Raw genomic sequence first — 17,529 nt, 5'->3', positions numbered from 1 at the left:
AAAGTGTCATCCAAACCACAGGTACCGAGCAGGAAGGGGCCACCAAAAACACAGTGCGAGCAAGAGCGCCAATGGTTCTTGGGCCTCTCTCCCTTGAGTAGCATTCCTTGCACGAAATTCTCCAATTTGCACTGAGCCCTCAGCTAAGATTTGAGCAGCAAGAAAGAAGGTCCTACCAACATTTCGAATTTAGAAGTTAGAACAAGCGCTGTACTTCCTTGCACCCGCCAACACAGAATTTCACTGGTCAATCTGGAGCACCTTTATTTGTCCGTGGTGGAAAATACTCTGTTTATTTATTTAAGGCTCACCTACCACTTTGAATGCCTGTAGCCTTATGCAACCCTCTCACGCCAACCTGACTGAAATAGCTCTCTCTGACCGCACTGCAGGGATGGTATTGCAAGTCGCAGTCATTTATGTCGGTTACAGGTAACAAATTCCACTCAAGCCCAGTGTGGAGCTTCAATGAGAATGTTAGATTAGCAAAATCCAAGTGACTGCACCGCTTACTTGAGTACTATGGTAGCTCCTCTGAAACAACTGGAATTCACGATGAGACTGCTCATCCCCCTAAAACTGAAAATGGCATTTCCAATAGAGACTGTTTAGACGTAACACGCACTTGATCAAAACACTAAACAGCATTACTCGCACATTCTGTGCGATCATTTTGAGGAGAGATATGACGCCATGACACAGATGCTCAAACTAGTTGCCATGGGCATGTTGATGGTGATAAATAACGCGAACTGTTAAGTGCAATTTTGAACCCTTGCATAGGTTCAAATTTATGCAGACTGACATAGCCATTGAACATGTTGGATACAGCACGCAAGAAAAATCACGAAATCAAGGTGGCCATTGCGCACTGCAGCGAACACCAAGAGAGTAATGCAGTGGACAATGATTTTGTCGAGGTAAAGCACTATGCTACTACCTTGTCTCTAAAGGACTTAAGACTCCTTCAAATAAATGAACATGGCTGCGCAAAGGTTTACAAATATCTGACTGCAGCTTAATTAGGTTTACTACAAAATAAGACATGCTCACAGCCTGTTTGATGGCATCATGTTTGATGGCTTTTATCAAACTAATGTGCGTCACATAGTAATTTAATGTGCAAAAATTTTGACACATGCAATGTGCTGCTTTTGTTCTGAAGTGGGCAAAACAGTCTGCCAGCCACACTATTAGTGGCATAAGTAGTTGATTGACCAAAAATTTTCAGGGCAATGTACATTTTTACAAAGAATTACTGAAGTAAGCTTGTTAATGCACACAATGTCAGACAGACTTTAACTTAAGATTTCGTTGCAAGAACAGTGAAAATGTCTCCCTAATCATGGCTGTTTAGCATGAGCTAAAATGTAGTTACTGCCCACAAGTGGGCCCACCTTTTGCTCGCTGCTATGTAAAGCTGTGCCCCAACTACGAATCTCTCGTGACCTGTGATGCATGTAACATGCCTCGGCATTTATGTGCACGAAGGAAGTTATCTTTGGTACTTCCTCCCTTTTGCGTAACTAACCTCCCTAACACTGCTTGGCCAAAGCAGCGACTCCAAACAGGCACAGTAAAAATCCGGGAACAGGAATGACAGCTGATAGAAAAGGATTAATGTTTCAAAGCACACACACAGGTAAGTGCATAGGGGAAGAGGACGGCGCAATGGTACTTCCTTGCTGCTTCATACTACTCAGTCACATTGTTGACGACACAGTTTTTGAGAAGAACATTTGCAATGTCCAATCCTGTCCTCCAAGGGTGCACCTTGGCCTTGGCCTGTTCGGGGTCCTTGGCAAGTTGCTTGGCAAGTGGGTAGTCAGCACGGGGGAAAATGAGGTCGCAGGGCCGTAGCCGTAGGCATGGGCAGAGGTCATTGTTGCCATCGCCAACATATGAGACCGTGTCAAAGTTTACGCCCTGCTTTCGCCGTCGCTCCAGGTACTCCTCCATGATTGAGCCCTTGCAGAGGTTCACCGAACTAAGTTTGCACCAGTTCTGCATGTGGTACTCGCTGATTTGAAGACAGCCGTTGGCATCAAAAACTGCGTAGTTGGTGAAGATTTCGTGCACCAGGGGCCGCACTCCAGAGGCCTGTGAGAAGGAGGAGGAGCAATGGATTGTGGGTGCAGAAGAGAAGCATGTTATAGAATCTGACTATAGTAAACCAACGAACTGCACAGGCCCTGAGAAGCAGTCCTGTGGTGGCTCTTGAGTTGCCATCATGTGAGGCACAACCTTTACAGCCGCTTTCGATGCAAAAGCATCAAGTGGCCTATTGAGCAAAAAAGCCAGCATGTTTCATCTACAGCAAAGAAAGGGAACCTAAATTAGCATTGCCATTGGCTGCGATGCTGGGTCACGAGCTGTGCCTTGATGGAGCAGAGCGATTGAACGGGAACACCTGCTGCCACAGTAGTGCGCCAGGTGTTGCGTGAGGGGAGAGGGCATCTACATGATGCCACGTTGCTCTCGCTCTCGGCACGAGTGCTCCTCGGCAGAGCATAGCGGGCGAGAGGGAACACCTGCTGTGGCAGTAGTGCGTTAGGTGTTCCGTGAGGGGAGAGGGCATCACCATGTCGGTGGCATGAAGCGCTGCTTACTGGCTCGGGCAGCACATACCGTTATGGTACATTGCTCACAGTACAAAACTCTGACTGCTCAGTGCCGTTCAATAGGACATTAATGCTTTTGCATTCACAACTCGTAAGAAGTGCTTAGGGTTCCTTTAATTTTAGTTTTCCAATTAGCCTTTCTAAAATGTGCGTGAACTGTTGCCTTAAAAGAGTGCTGAAACACTTTCCTAAATAACTATAGAACAGCCTCACCACTATTAAATGATGTCGCCTTATAAATCTCCTGCCATAAAATTTTGTCTACTCCTTTAAGTTTAAGTGGAGTTAAAGGTAGTTATCACATCGATGCACAGCTTCCCCTCTCATTTCATCTCTACTAACACACTGGAAGCTACACAAGAAAGATGGCAAGGAGGCACGGCCCAGTGCAAAAGTTGGGCACTTTCTTTTGTCTTTCTTCACAATGCTACTTCCGATTCAGGCATGTGCGGCGCTTCCTCGGCACAAGGCGGGCGCTCCAGTCACTGATCTCTACTGTGTTTTGCTCACTATAGGAGAGATCAGTGGCTTCAGCTGCCCTGCATCGCCACACACCTGCCACCCAGAGAGACCAATCAGAGCATGTGGTTGTCAGAGCATTCCACCAGCGAGAGGGCCCGCTGCACCACCTCATGGTGACCATCGTATCTACGCTGCGTGCAACTGTCATGTGTAGTATAGGGAAACGCGGAATATTTTCGATGCGCACAGCAGGGCTGGAGTGCATGCTCATGTGCTCCAGTCTGACCGTGCTTTGCAGTGCGGACTGGCTTTGTCCTTCACCAGCTTGACTGACGGGTAGTAGCCAAATCCAGATTGTGCATTTTGAAGCACTATCAATAGCTCAATACAAACTGATGTCTACCAAGGTGTCTGGCCACCTGTGAGACGTGGCAGGCACAAGGCATGTACAGCTAGAACGTGCAGGCAAGTGCAGTCTAGGAGACAATATGCATTGTTGAGTACTGTTGTAGCACACTCAGTACAAGGCAAGTTACCAACTCAGGCATGCAACGTTTGAATGAGCATGCATGCAGTACGCCGGCTGCAGCCTCACGTAGTTGGAGAAGAAAAGACAAAATTATGCAGATGACCATTGAATGAGACGTAATCCAATATGAATAGATTATATTTTTGTTTGCTGTAATCTTTATATTGATCCGAATAGATACAGCTATAAAAGAAATCACTGCAGCCACGAAACTAGGTAGGGGCGCTGGCTGTTCTTTCGCCCTTGGTATAGTGGCATACCTCTGGCCTCTGAGCACAAAAGTTTCTCACTTTTGTACACTCGTGCGCAGCCTTGTCGCCTTGCTGCCTCATTTTGCATTTTGCCCACGTGGTGCAGATTTCTCAGCTCAGTGCATAATTGTTTTCGCACCATTTTTATTGCTTGCAGTGCTGCATTGAACTATGAGCAACTGAAGAAAAGACGTCACGCAGCCCCAGGTTGCTCGACCAGCGTCATCAGAACAGTGAAGCAACCGGAATCCGTAAACACAGAACATGTAGGCAACCACAGAGTGCAAACTTCTGCTCCGTAGGTGCTTCAGGCTCTTACCAATGGCAGCGAAAAGTTACATCAGTGGGTGAAAGAAATGGGGAATGACGATCCGATTTAAGGCATGCATTTTTTTTCGTGTCTTTTGAACTTTCTTGGCTGAATAACTTTGTACTGCATACACCTATCGCTGCCATTCATCTCTCCAATGATAAATCTGCACAACCCGCAACCAAAAACCAGTGGCTTGAAAAGTGTTTGAGGGCCCCTTTAAAGGACCAATGACACAAAATTTCAAACTCAAGATGTGTATGTTGTTTGATTCCCCGGTATACACAGGTTCCTCTGACCAAGTATTAATGGAAAACATAGCGTGAACATATTTTAATTTGGTGTTAAAGTCAGCATGCGTGGCTCATCTCAAACTGCACCACCTCTCGACATCATCAATATAACATGTTTAGTAGCTGCTTGGCTCTCTGCGACGCTTTGCCAGCTCCACAAATATTGTCAATGTCCTGGATAGGGATACTTGCACAGAGCACGACAGGATGCTGCTTACTCACATCGATGTTGGGCTGGTCATCTGCTCACATCTGAAGAGGCATGTGGCATGATCCAGCATCCGACTTTTACCAACTACTGCACCTGACCAATTTCCAAAGCTACGATGGAATGCAGCATTGGAACGACAGCATACAAACAACCAACTCATACAGTTTGCACGAGATGAGCGACAGAGCTGGCACTGACAGCAAGTCGATTGTTTGCTGGTCCATCACCACAACTGAGGTATTCGTGTCTATTGCCACTCATGGAGGCACAGAAATTGGCTACAATTTCTGACATGAAACAAGTAACTAACAGAATAATCTTATGATAAAAGTGCATCTGTTCTCAAAAGCTGTGCCCAGTACTAAATCATTGGCATGATTGGGAACCGTGATGCCAGGGCATTTAGTCTTGCAGATTGACAGCTTACACCAACAGTCTCGACGAGGTGTCTTGCCTGGCTTACACATTTGTTCTTTGAGCCAATAATATTGAGAATCAGAATATTGAGAGTTAGATTTATTACAGCACCATGCAAATGTACAAATTTGGTGGAGGTGGACGTTCCCCGTACCCGTCATGGAGCTTCACAGCCCCGACTTACGTCGCCAATGCAACTTCGGCTCCTGCTGGCGGCACTTCATCTATGCAACCGTCTCCGCCTGCAGCCCCAACCTACGTCGCCGTTTCCCCACCTCAGGATCCTGGTGTTTTCAACGGAGTTGGCAGTCCTGATGTTGACGACTGGCTCCGCTTACGAACATGTCAGCACCAGTCACAGGTGGGATCCGACTATTATGCTTGCCAACGTACTTTTCTACCTCGATGGAACTCCATTGGCGTGGCTCCAGAATCGCGAAGAGGAGATCTCGAGCTGGGATCTCTTCAAAGACAACCTACGCGGCCTTTTTGGCAATCCGTTTGGTCGACACGTCAACGCGAAGAAAGCCCTTGCCACACGTGTAAAGACGTCGACCAAGTCCTACGTGTCGTACATTCTCGGCGTGTTGGCCCTTTGTACCAAGGCTGACCCGAACATGACTGAGGACGATAAGGTTAATCACGTCCTCAAAGGCATTGCTGACGACGCCTTCAATTTACTGTTGTTTATGAACGTCACCAGCATCGATACCATCCTCAAGGAGTGCCGCCGTCTCGAGCATGCTAAAAGCCGCCGGGTATACCAGCACGTCACGTGACTTCCCAACACAGCTGCTACGTCATCCTGTGACAACCTCTTCCACCAGCCGTTGCGATGTGACAACTTGACCCGTATGATTCGTCGTGAGGTCAAAGCAGCACAACCGGCGGCCCCATCATTCTTGTTACCTGATCACTCTCCGGTGACAAACTCCTTGATCCAGGCCGTCGTCCGTCAAGAGTTGTCCAACGTCGGCGTGCAATCAATTTGTTCCATACGCTCAGAACCTTTGTCTCCACGCACGTCCCCACCGCGCTATTCTGACTCCTCTTATGGACAGCGCAACCCCTCCGAATGGCGAACCGTGGACGACAAGCCGATTTGTTTTAACTGCCGACACATTGGACATGTCGCTCGCCACTGCCGCTGGACTTCTCCGGCGTGCTATTATCCTGATTACCCCGCACCTCCACCAAATTAATGTTATGTGAAGCTGAAGCCGAATACTATTTACAATATATTTACAGGTAAGCTCACGGAGGCCAAAATGGCGACGCTATATCAAAACCGGCACATACATCGTCTTCGTCATCCTCAGTGCAGCCACACTGTGGCGGCTGTTCCGTAGCATCATTGTTGGCCAAAAATAAGCACTTTACATGATAAACTGCCGCCAACTGAATGGACACCGGGAAAGAGCAGTTGAATTTGCTTGGTTCACTTTGCGATGGCCATTGCACATGTTTTCATCTTCATCAACGCTTGCTGTGTCAATCAAGAAGGGTGTTTTGACCAGAGCACTTCCCCCTACATTTACTGCATATATGAAATGAAGTAGTTAATTTAACAGGCTTAAGTAAGCAAAAATCTGCATTTCAAATTTCTTCTTATCGTTTTCATAGCCCTGAGGTCTCACTACTTTTGATCTGTCTAGAACAATCAACCACCCTCAAACCACAAGCAACTTAATCCAAGACCACATGCCCCCTATGCCAGCTGCGGCTCACAAGGAATGATGGTTAGCATGTACAAAAGACAAGCACCAGCGCATACTCACTCCCGGCCCCTCCTGGCTAGATGCCTTGGCATACATTGCTTCGTATTGAGCTACTAATATTGCATCAAAAGGTGCAATCTGTATTTGGCTACTATCCCTGCAGGACAAAGCTGGTCCACACCATGCATGCAGCACAACCAGATGGGAGCACAAGCGGCGTGTGTACTCCAGCCTTGTCGCACACAGGGGAAGCACCAAACATTATGCACTACAGTTGATGCACAGCGTAGATAGCACTGCTGCAGCGGAGTGCCATGATGAGCCCTCTCACTATTGACAACCGCATGCTGATTGGTATCTGTGGGTGATGTGACTCAGGTGTGATGATTCGAGCCAGCCCGGGCACCTGACGACATCTGATTGCATCAGGTTGTCTGGTTCCCGAGTTGCACACCTTCAAGGTGTCGCTCTTATGGTCATCGCTTGTTACATTAGGAATCCTTTCAATGCGAGTCTGGAGTGCGGCATTCAGCAACTCGCACGGGTGAACATTAAGCCAACATTTAGTTCCAGCCTTGGAAATTGTGTGTTGCCATAGAGATAAGTGGAAGAAAATGTCCTACTCATGCCACTTCGTACGAGAAAAAGCTGTTGCGCGCAACTATCTAGTCATACTGCAGCACAGTGAAATATGTGTTATTATGAGTGCTCGTAAATTTCCGCTAAAAGAAGAAACAACACTGAAACCAAGTTATCTAACACCATAGGTGGTGTACTTCCATCGACAATACCTTGTCACCGGCGTCGCCCTGCTCCTTCAGAACAGTGGACGTTGAGGGAGAATGAGAAAGGTAAATATTGCACTCTTAGTATCTATGCTCATACTAGGTCTATTTGAAAAATTATTTTGGTAACATTCCCGGAAGGCACTATACTCATTCCAAGGCATTCTTGAGGTTTCAAAGAAAGGTGGTGCTGGAACCCTTTAAAGCATAAAATCAAAAACAAATTTTACTGCCAGTGGTCCTTTGAAACAAGCCTGCTACATTTTGTCTGGCACAATATTTTCGATACCCAGTTAAACAAGCATGATGGCTGCATGAGAACAACTCTGCATAACTGAACCAACAAAGCAGAAAGGAGTAAGCACACAAACATGGCAACTCAGTTCTGCAGAAATGCAGCTGCATACCCAGCGATACCAAGTAAAGCAAATACAGTCACCCACCCAAGTGTGGAATGAAGCTGCAAGGAAACCCACTCATAAAGAAAGCTATGCAGCAGAAGACAAATTCATCCTTGACAGGGGATCGAACATGGGGCTGGCGCCTTTCTAGGGTGGTCACTCTACTATTCGAACTAACCAGGAGGCTAGCAGATTGGAGGGCAAAGCTGAATTAACTGAAAAGTGCAGGGAACACTGAATATGGCAAGTCAGTTCTGCAGAAATCCATGAAGTGCGGGAAGTTTCATGAAGTGAAAATATTGTAATCCACCAAAGTGTAACATAAAGCCATGAATTTCAGATTTGTTTTCAGCTGCAAAGCTTTCTTACTGAAAAACCCCCACAAGTTCTTTTTGTAGCTTTATAGCTATAGGTGGGGGAGAATCTTTACCTTTTATAATTGCACGTGTTAATAATAAAGCGTGATTAAAATTGATTACCAACTAGCCTGAGCCGTTACAATAGAAAGTTGCATATGCTCTGCTCTGTTTAAACACCTCAACTCTGCATAGAATAGGTTACTAACACAATGAGCTAAAGTACCTTGGTGACTGCAGAGAAAGCAGTCTGTGCCAGTTCATGCAAGAAAGAGAATAAAGGCAAATGTATTTCGCTATAGGCCCACCTGCATGATGTGCTCGATGAAGACAGAGTTTGAGTCTGATATAATGACCACCTCAAAGCCACCGGCCTTGTGCAGTTGCTTGAGCAGATCAATGATGCCATCCACAAACTTGATCTCAAGAAGGCAATCTAAAATATCGTCTGGCTGCACATGGCTGTCGTACAGGAAGTGGAACACAGCACGCATGAATGGAGTCCATCTGCAGAAGGAAAAAATGGTGGAAGCCGTAAGAAGAAATTGTTATTCTGAATATGTAAGAAGCAGAACCACTGTATGCTGTTGGATTAGTAAGCATGTCACTAAATGCAAAATGCAGCTCCTGACGCATGTCGCACACATTTTAGAGCAACCATTCTAAAAGAGGTTTGCCACAGTCAAGCATTCATCCACCTCCACAATAACTGCAATACAACTAATGGTGGAACTCATTTTCGGCAAGAAGCATACTATACTTCAACAACACAAGACTGGTGCATCACTGCAGGGTGTAAACAATGGAAATCACTGATAACTCTTACTTTATCATCTACAAAAGTGCCAAATTTTGCTGTGCTTGAATGCAAGTGAAAATAAAGCACTAAACATAATGTAATAAATAGTCAACATTATTTCATGGATGCGAACAATATATAATCAACGTTTTTTCATGGATGCAAGAACAATGCTCGAAGCTCCTTCAGCAATGTATGTGGTGGCCAAACTTGAGAATTGACGTGCTAAAAAGGTGCTAAGCTTCTCAAACTGATGGTAAACAAAACATATCTGGTTGAATTTGCATAGTACATTATCCCATTATTTTCTGGCAATCCTATGGACCACCCTTTACTATTTCCCCTGCCTGGACAAGATGATTGCAGCTCACTTGACATTGGAAGCACAAAAGTAAGTCGTGCAGTATTGTGCTGCTGAATTGACATGGCTTTGTTTTCCACCAAACAGCGCAGGTGTGAGCCACCATAAAGAAGGATGATATCGGGAGTTGCACTACAAGGATTTATGTCCATCAAAGAAGTCTCATATGCCTGGACTAAAACATAAGACCAGTCATACTGAGAATAAATATATGTATGCAATCAGCTTTAAGTTCTTTAAATAGCTATAAAAAGAAAATCTGAAATGTGTATTAATACCGTCTGCTTACTAGGTGCATGAAGTGCATACCGCTGGTCAACACTGACATACACATTCCAAACCTGACATTGTGATTAACCAGCACTCAAAGGGAGAACAAAGAAAAACACAGGATGAATGCTGGACTTAGAAGTTTACTGCAGAGGAGTAGCAGAAGGCCTGTACAAAAATGCATTACAGAGGAAAAGGAATCGTGGGTTTTTAGGCACCACATATTAAGACATTGCTACAGTTGAATCTCAATATAGTGAACTTGGATATAACAAGGCATTAGATATAACCAAGTAATTCCAAGACATTTCTTGCTAATATAAGCATATAACAAATATATTCTTACAAAAGGAAACCCAAGGACACCTAAGCACTTATTAGTTGCGACTGCAAAAGCATTATCCAACTGAACACTGCTGAGGAGTCCTTCCGTGTTATGAACTCCATGTGGGCAAGCGAGTGCATCGAGATGCTTGGTGCAGTTTGATTTGGCCTTATCAAGGCGCAGTTAGAATGCAGGCTAGAGCTTGTGCAGACAAGGAACACATCGATAACACAGGCTTCTGAGAGTGAAGGTGACGTAGCCTCGCGGCGATGTCCTCTCCCTTCACGCAACACCTGGTGTGCTGGAATTCCATTTCGCCCACTTTGTCCCGTCAACGCACGCTCGTGCGATGGCGTCACAGCCATTGAGGCGTAGCTCATGACGTGGCATAGCAGCCAATGGGAATTTAGGATGCTGTAGATGGCGGACACTAACTTTTTTGTTCAATTAGCTCTTTTATACTTCCGCATCAAAATAGCGAAAGAAAGTATTTTCCTGTTGGTTGTGACTGTGTTATGACAAGGCCCAAATGTACTGAGCAAGTGGAACGTGTCATTTCAGATGATACTTCATGGGAATGGATGCATTGCATGGCATGCCTATCAACCTCCATGGGATACAAAACCTGTTGTACAGTTCCCTTGTTGCTTGACCGCTGAATGTGCCAATAATGCTTTTGTTGAACCGTGGAGCACACAGTCACCTCTTGCAGAAGTTAGCCAGCTCCCCACTAACTGCACACACCTTTGCCACTCTGTGATGTTTTAATTATGGGGTCTTTATGTGCCAAAACCACGATCTGATTATGAGGCACGCCTTAGTGGAGGTTTCCGGGAATTTGAACCACCTGGGGTTCTTTAACGTACACCTAAATATAAGTACATGGGTGTTTTTGTATTTTGCCCCCGTCAAGATGCGGCCGCTATGGCCAGGATTTGATCCCGTGACCTCATGCTTAGCAGCCCAACATCATAGCCACTAAGCAACTGCAGCGAATTACTGTGCGATGCTTCAGTTAAATAAATTTCACGATTTGCCAATGAAATGATGGCATCACTTTGAACAGCTGAAAAATGAGGGCTAATTTGTTTTCTACTGGTCATTTTGTCTCACGGCCTCAACGATTATAGCTTCACGTGAGGACCATGCGGGGATCAAATTCACTACAGGAGAAGGGCTTCTCTAGAGATCACAAATTTTACCCATTCTGTGTCAACCAAGTTATCAATCATACTTGCAAACCTCCCAATTCCAGCCACTTTTATTTTAAGACTAGCTTTCTCATTACAAGCATACGACACCGAGTGACAATGAGGAGTACTAGAACTACTGAAAATTGAGGAATTCAGTGGGGAATTCACGGTATAGAAAGACAGGCGTGCAAACACGAACACAAGTAGAATGAGCATGTTGTTCCTTTCATTCTACTGGTGTCTGTGTTAGCACAGTTGATTTTCTATATCGCGAAGGCAGAATAATCTCTTCACTGGTTAACACCAACAAAGCAGACTAATTTTGACATTTTCCATTTTTTGTCTGCAAGGAATATTCCTTCAGAGATTGGGCCCAAGATCACATGGCCAGCAATGCACGTGTGCTGGGTTCGAATAGCTACCATGTTTTCATCACCTCTTCCTTTTATGCTGCCTAAGCTTTAATCCAAGACTTCTGTTGCCCCCAAAAGGTAGCAGTGCAGCCTGCACGAAATTGCACATTAGGCATGCAGCAGTAGCCGCCAAGTTTTGAGACCCCTGCTTTTGAGAACCAAAGTGAAGTTTTAATAGAGAACACAGAAGAAAACCATAGCTCAAGCAATCTAGATCCTCCAAACAGCAGTTCAAAACAATGTTTTTACCCATTTGGAGTGTAGCGCTCCTTGATTTCTGGAGGTAGCTCTCCATTCGGGGCTAGCTTCTGGATGTACACATCGCTGTTGGCATCGATGATTGTGTGATCAAAGTCAAAGACAATGAGATGCTTCCTCATGACTTTGGCCTGCAAAGACAGTCCCCACATCTGCAGTAATTTCAGCAGTACCATTTTTCTGCACAGTAATACTTCAGGGAAACCTTTTTAACAGCGGTTAATTTGGCCTTCAGTGATGGCTGAATCTCGGAACGTGCCTGAGCCACAGTGGTTGCTTTAAGCTCTTTACACAGAAAGCACAGTCCTGCTGTTTCTTTTTTGCACTGAAAGATAACTACACCAAGCAATGCAAACTACAGGCAGAAGTTCTTGTTCATTTAAGGTTAATGTAGAGCTTTCCTCATACCTTCAGTCAAGACCCAACACAATGCAATGCAAGCTGCTCCTATGTGCTTTTACAAGTGGCAAGTTTTCAAAGCAAGTACATTCACTAGCCTGAATTAATGCAAACAAGCAAGCATCACTAACTAGTAGCTTACATAGTTTAACACATACTTAATTTTATTTGCAGCTCAGCTGACACTGCTAAGTGCTACAACGATCATTGAAAAAAAAAAAGAAACAAGGTTCCACAGAGTACTACCAGCTTCACCTTTAGGCTTGCAAGGCAACGACACTATGAATTCTCATGATTAATAGTTGCCTACAGGTTACTTTAGCAGGAACTCTCAAGTGCCCCAATTTTAGGCTCTTCCAGCCACACTGTCCAACATTTGCACATAGTAAAGAAGCTCAACAGACACTTCGAGTAGGATGTGTCCTTCAATTTAGTGACACCATGAGTAAGAGACAAATATTGATTAAACAGCAGACAATCTTTATGACTGCTGTGCCAACTGACTAAAACTAAACTGGTCCTTGCTGTCATAAGCATCATATATAAGACCATTACAAGAAGCCAAGTGTTTGTTAAAAAAAGGCTGGAGAGATTAACAGGGCTTGAAAAATAGCACAGAAGATGCAAGAGACGTTGGGGAAGGCTAGATTATGCCACCTAAGGTCCCGTAATGACACCCAATGCTCGCCACACAAGTGCTTTTAGATTTTGTCTTCATCGGCATGTGACCACTGCCGCTAGGAATTGAACCAGTGACCTTATGTATAGAAGCAGCATGCCATCGCCACCAAGACACCACAGCAATAGTGCTAAGTGCTGAAAGCACAGCTGATCTGTACAACTCAGTGGCAATTCACAGACTTGGCTTCAGTTTGTGTGTTCACTTCTGTTTCTTGCAGAGTGTGTTAACTTGGTGCAGAAAAGCTTACACTGCAAGTCGCCCAAAGCTAATGCAAAGCGTACTAGCAGACAGAAATACAACACGGCTGCCTATGTGCACGTTTTCCTCCTTTCCTTTTTTAGGGTGGAAGGAAGAGTCGGAAACATATCTCCCACTGTAGTTATCGCTAAAATGAAATACGATTGCAAGACTATTCAGTTCATGTTACATTGCCAACACTGCGCTGGAAGATAACAAAAACAATGCCAAGTTTAACAAGCTGTCCCGTGCAAAGACATAACACTGTGCTGAAAAATTTGCCAGCACCAGAACACTGCAATTTATTTTTCCCTCGGTGCACTTTTCACGTTACCTGTACTTTCACAAGGTCTAATAAGCTAATAGCATTCACGAATTGCATCAACAAAAGCCGGAATCAACTAGTGGCCGGCGAAACAATTTTAGCCTTGAACTCCGCAAATCGCGAAAACTTCGCCTTTCAGTGCTATTTACAAGACACCTTCTGATTGCTAAAGGAACACCACGAAGCTGAAAGCAGGGCGCCCTACTTCAAGAATATGAACGACCCGACTATGTACGTGAAAGCGTACAGACACGTCTAGAACACGCCGTTTGTCAATGTATGTTCAACAATAAAAATGTGCTTAAAACATCCAGCAGACGAACTGCATGGCTACCACCGGTATCGTGACTGCGGCAATATTGCATTCTGACAACTGGAAAATGACGGACCAAAACAGTTACAGGCGCCGGTCGGTTCTTTGACAGTGCCGTGCTGAACGCCGGCCGCATTGGACCGTTATATATCCTTTACGGCTGCGAAACCTGACTCCACACGCTGGCAGCTTCACGCTACCTGCCAAAATACAGAAGCGAAAAGTAAACGCACACAGGAGAGTGTTTTCGCCGCCTCTTCCAATTTTCGTTGCCGCTGTGTCAGGCATATGTCGGTGCCCACGGTACGTCGCGGGCTTCCATCTTCCATCTCCAATGCTTGTGCTGTGCGTCCGCAGAGGGATTACCGTTTACGACCGGCGCAGCCGCTCTCTGAAGGCAGCAATCTTGGGGATGACAATGACGACAATGGCACGGCTCGTCGGGGCCCACAGGCGGACCGCCCCAATTTAACGCCGTCGAGGAGAGTTTCTCGCTTGCACGGCAGGCGCAAATGAAACTGGGAAGTCAATTTCAACTTTCCATAGAGATTACACGACCAATTTTTGTGCTGGCCTATCGGCCGGCAACGTTTGCATTGGGCAAAGTCAGCTTTTGCATCGAGCCGTAAACAACGGAACAGCGCCTGACAACAGCTGATCCGGAGGCGAAGAGGAGGAGCGAGGTGATTTGTCGGTCCAGCCAGGCCTAGCCTTACCAGCCTTCTGCGGCGAGCCTGTCAAACAAGCAAGACTGAGAGCACAGCAGAGGGCGCAGCCTGTAAATGTAGTGGGTAAATGCATAGCTCTATGGGTAAATGCATAGGGTTTCCTACACGGTTTCCTACAATAATTGTACGAAACTCTCTGGGTAAATGTCGTAAAAGCGGTATTACCCGTAGCGCAGCTATTACAATAATATGAATTCAGTTAAAGCATACATGTCTTGCAAAGAAAGGGTGACCAAAAACATGTAAGGCTTTCGTCTTTTTTTGCTACGGATTTGGTCGGATGCGCCTCGATTTATGCCCAACGCTTACGGCCACACGCCTTCAAGTTGCACTGATTCACATCACGTATTTAACAATAAATTACAGATGTCGGACACAGAGGCCGAAGTGTCTAACATTAGAGTAAGAAGCATGATGTAACTCGGTTTCCGTCTGCTGCAAAGCACCTCACGCCATCTACACTCGTAAAAAACAAGAAAAAAGGAAGTACACAAGCATTGAAAAATAGTTTCCCGCTTAACGTAAAGAAAGATCGCAGGAGTTCTTAAAAGGAACTAATAAAGTCGGTTTCAACAAGAACAGAATTTTAAAAATCCCCTTTTTATTTTACCTTTTTGTCGTCTGCTAACGATTGCTCATGTGTGCTGTAGACACACGAGAGACATAAAACCGAGATTATGCGACTAATGACTCGTTTAAGCAAACTTTCAAGAAGCGTCAGCATTCACGCGGCAAGAAACACACTCTGGCGTAGGCCGATTGAGCATAGACCTGCTTTTTTCAAGGTGAGCGCTCGCTTTCGGCGCCGGTGCGCAGCAAATCAAGTGCAGAAGCAGACGACCAATCTGTTTTTCTCAGACACAAAAGAGGGTGCCTTTCTTTTCATCCTTCATAGGGGCATACCGTAGTACCATCCTTCCCCGCCATGCATATTACTCACCGAGAGTTTCCGCGTGAACACGTTCTTGGGTGCTTCGTTCATTATATATCCTCAGACTGACGAATTATGATTCATACTTCGAAAAAGAAGAAAAGCGCGCCTCGATCGACTCTGCAGGTCTGCAGCTGAGCGTCGGAACTGGGCTACACCGCTATTCCGATTACTGCTTTTTAACTCACCGCCACTCGGAAGATCACCTGCTTGGGGCGCGAAGAATAAAACTGAGTCGGAAGTACTGCGTCAACTTGTCGGTCGACGCGCCTCGTTGTTGACACAATGCGGAATACACAGCTCAAGGTTACATTTGCTCATAGCGGAGTGGCGCGTCGCACTACGATAGTTGTTTGTATACTCTATTTGCGGCTGCCCAGCGAGACCGACTGGCGCCCCGGCACTCGCGCGCCCGACTAATCGCCGCTGCTGGGCTCTGACGTACGTATGTACGTACGTGCGTTTGTACCGCGCCAGGTCTCGCTGCAGCTGCGCGCGTGCGAACGAATAACGATCGTGTTCGCGCGCGCAGTCTCGGCTGACAAGCAAGACGAGACGTTGCGCCGTGAGCTACGACGCATGCCTTTGTCGTTCCCATGTTTTTTGTCTCACGACATATGCATGTGTGCACGTCTCCAATTATTTGTATATTTTATGCGAAGCATATTACGAGGGCTCAACCCAGCTCCTCAGGCGCGGCGGTGACCATGAAATCACGTGACACCGTGACGTCACGACAGAGGAGAAGTGGCTTAGGCTCAACTCTTGCAAGACGGGCTGGGTGGGAATCGAACCAGGGTCTCCGGAGTGTGGGACGGAGACGCTACCACTGAGCCACGAGTACAACGCTTCAAAGCGGTACAAAAGCGCCTCTAGTGAATGCGGTGTTGCCTTAGAAACGCGCTGTTTCTAAGGCGTGCGTCTCTTGCTCAGGCGCACATTTCGTTGCCGCGCCGAACGCTGCTTTGCTCGACGCTCACCGCGTCCAATGCGGGGCGCGTAGTCGCTGCCCTGTAGCCCATTGTCTTACACCCCTTGGCGGGTCGACGGGAACGCTGTCGCGTTCCACTCTTGAAGGCGAAGAAGTAATGCATGAGTTGTTTCTTCGTCTAGCCGAACCAAATATAGCCAAGCAACAGCAGTTCACCAGGCTAAACAGTGGTTCAACAACTAAAATAAAGGCTAGTATGCTTCGCATCCTGGGCTTAACCTTACCTAAGCCACAGCCATTTTTTTGTTTTCCATCTCGATCGGGACGTGCACGTAAAGAACGGGCCACCGTACAGCGCTGACCGGATCATCGAAACGCACGCGCAAAAATACACACTTCGCCCCGCCGGCAGCCAGAGGAAACCGGTGGGTGTACGTACGGAATACGTACGTATACGAATAAAAGTAGAAGGAAAATGTTTCATGCCCACTTTTTTGCATATCGTACAAAAAACACAGAACGGCAGGGGAAAAGAAAAAACTATATATATATATATATGATTAGCCAATGACCCCAAATACCACGCACTTGTACCGCGGGAGAGCTTTTTGTTGGTACTGAACTGGGCGGTCATTGAAATGTAAAGCAGCTTGTATCACAGGGAATCGTCTACTCACGTCTTGCTTACTCTCCGAATGCATGTTCAATGTCTTCTTAGTTAATCGCCAAAGCACAAGTATCCTGACGACGGCTATTATTAGTTTTCTTGAACTAGCTATGTATGAACATCTGCACCTGTATAAAAAACAGACATGTCATGCAAATGCATCGTGTTGCAGTAAGAAGCCAACCGGGCGCATGTTAAAGGGTCACTAAGTGAAAAATGATTTCTTCTGCATCAGTAAATTACCTTTCTACAACACCAACAACACCACTCTTAAAACAATAAGACGTTTGGTAAGCCAGAAAAAGCGCAAGAATGGGAATGGAATACGGGTGGCGACGCCCAT

At 45.9% G+C, this 17,529-nt stretch overlaps 1 protein-coding gene across 3 annotated transcripts; it reads right to left on the bottom strand.

The window, feature by feature from the left end:
- Positions 1 to 755: 755 nt before the first annotated feature.
- LOC135901770 (pyridoxal phosphate phosphatase PHOSPHO2-like) lies at positions 756 to 16,007 on the bottom strand. 3 transcript variants are annotated; one of them, XM_065431622.2, is made up of 4 exons: positions 15,777 to 16,007; positions 11,965 to 12,104; positions 8,663 to 8,861; positions 756 to 2,100 (listed from the first exon to the last, which is right to left on the bottom strand). In XM_065431622.2, the coding sequence occupies exons 2-4, from the start codon at positions 12,093 to 12,095 to the stop codon at positions 1,696 to 1,698; spliced, it is 735 nt and encodes a 244-aa protein (XP_065287694.1). In that variant the 5' UTR covers positions 12,096 to 12,104; positions 15,777 to 16,007; the 3' UTR covers positions 756 to 1,695. The 3 variants fall into 3 exon arrangements, with proteins under 3 accessions (XP_065287694.1, XP_065287693.1, XP_065287692.1); XM_065431621.2 differs by lacking the exon at positions 15,777 to 16,007 and adding an exon at positions 15,598 to 15,760; XM_065431620.2 differs by lacking the exon at positions 15,777 to 16,007 and adding an exon at positions 14,163 to 14,667.
- Between the last annotated feature and the right edge of the window lie 1,522 nt (positions 16,008 to 17,529).

This window comes from Dermacentor albipictus, chromosome 1 (genome assembly GCF_038994185.2).
Source record: "Dermacentor albipictus isolate Rhodes 1998 colony chromosome 1, USDA_Dalb.pri_finalv2, whole genome shotgun sequence".
Taxonomy (NCBI): domain Eukaryota; kingdom Metazoa; phylum Arthropoda; class Arachnida; order Ixodida; family Ixodidae; genus Dermacentor; species Dermacentor albipictus.
The sequence above is the reverse complement of the archived record's forward strand: the minus strand, read 5'-3'. Positions and strand labels throughout refer to the sequence as shown.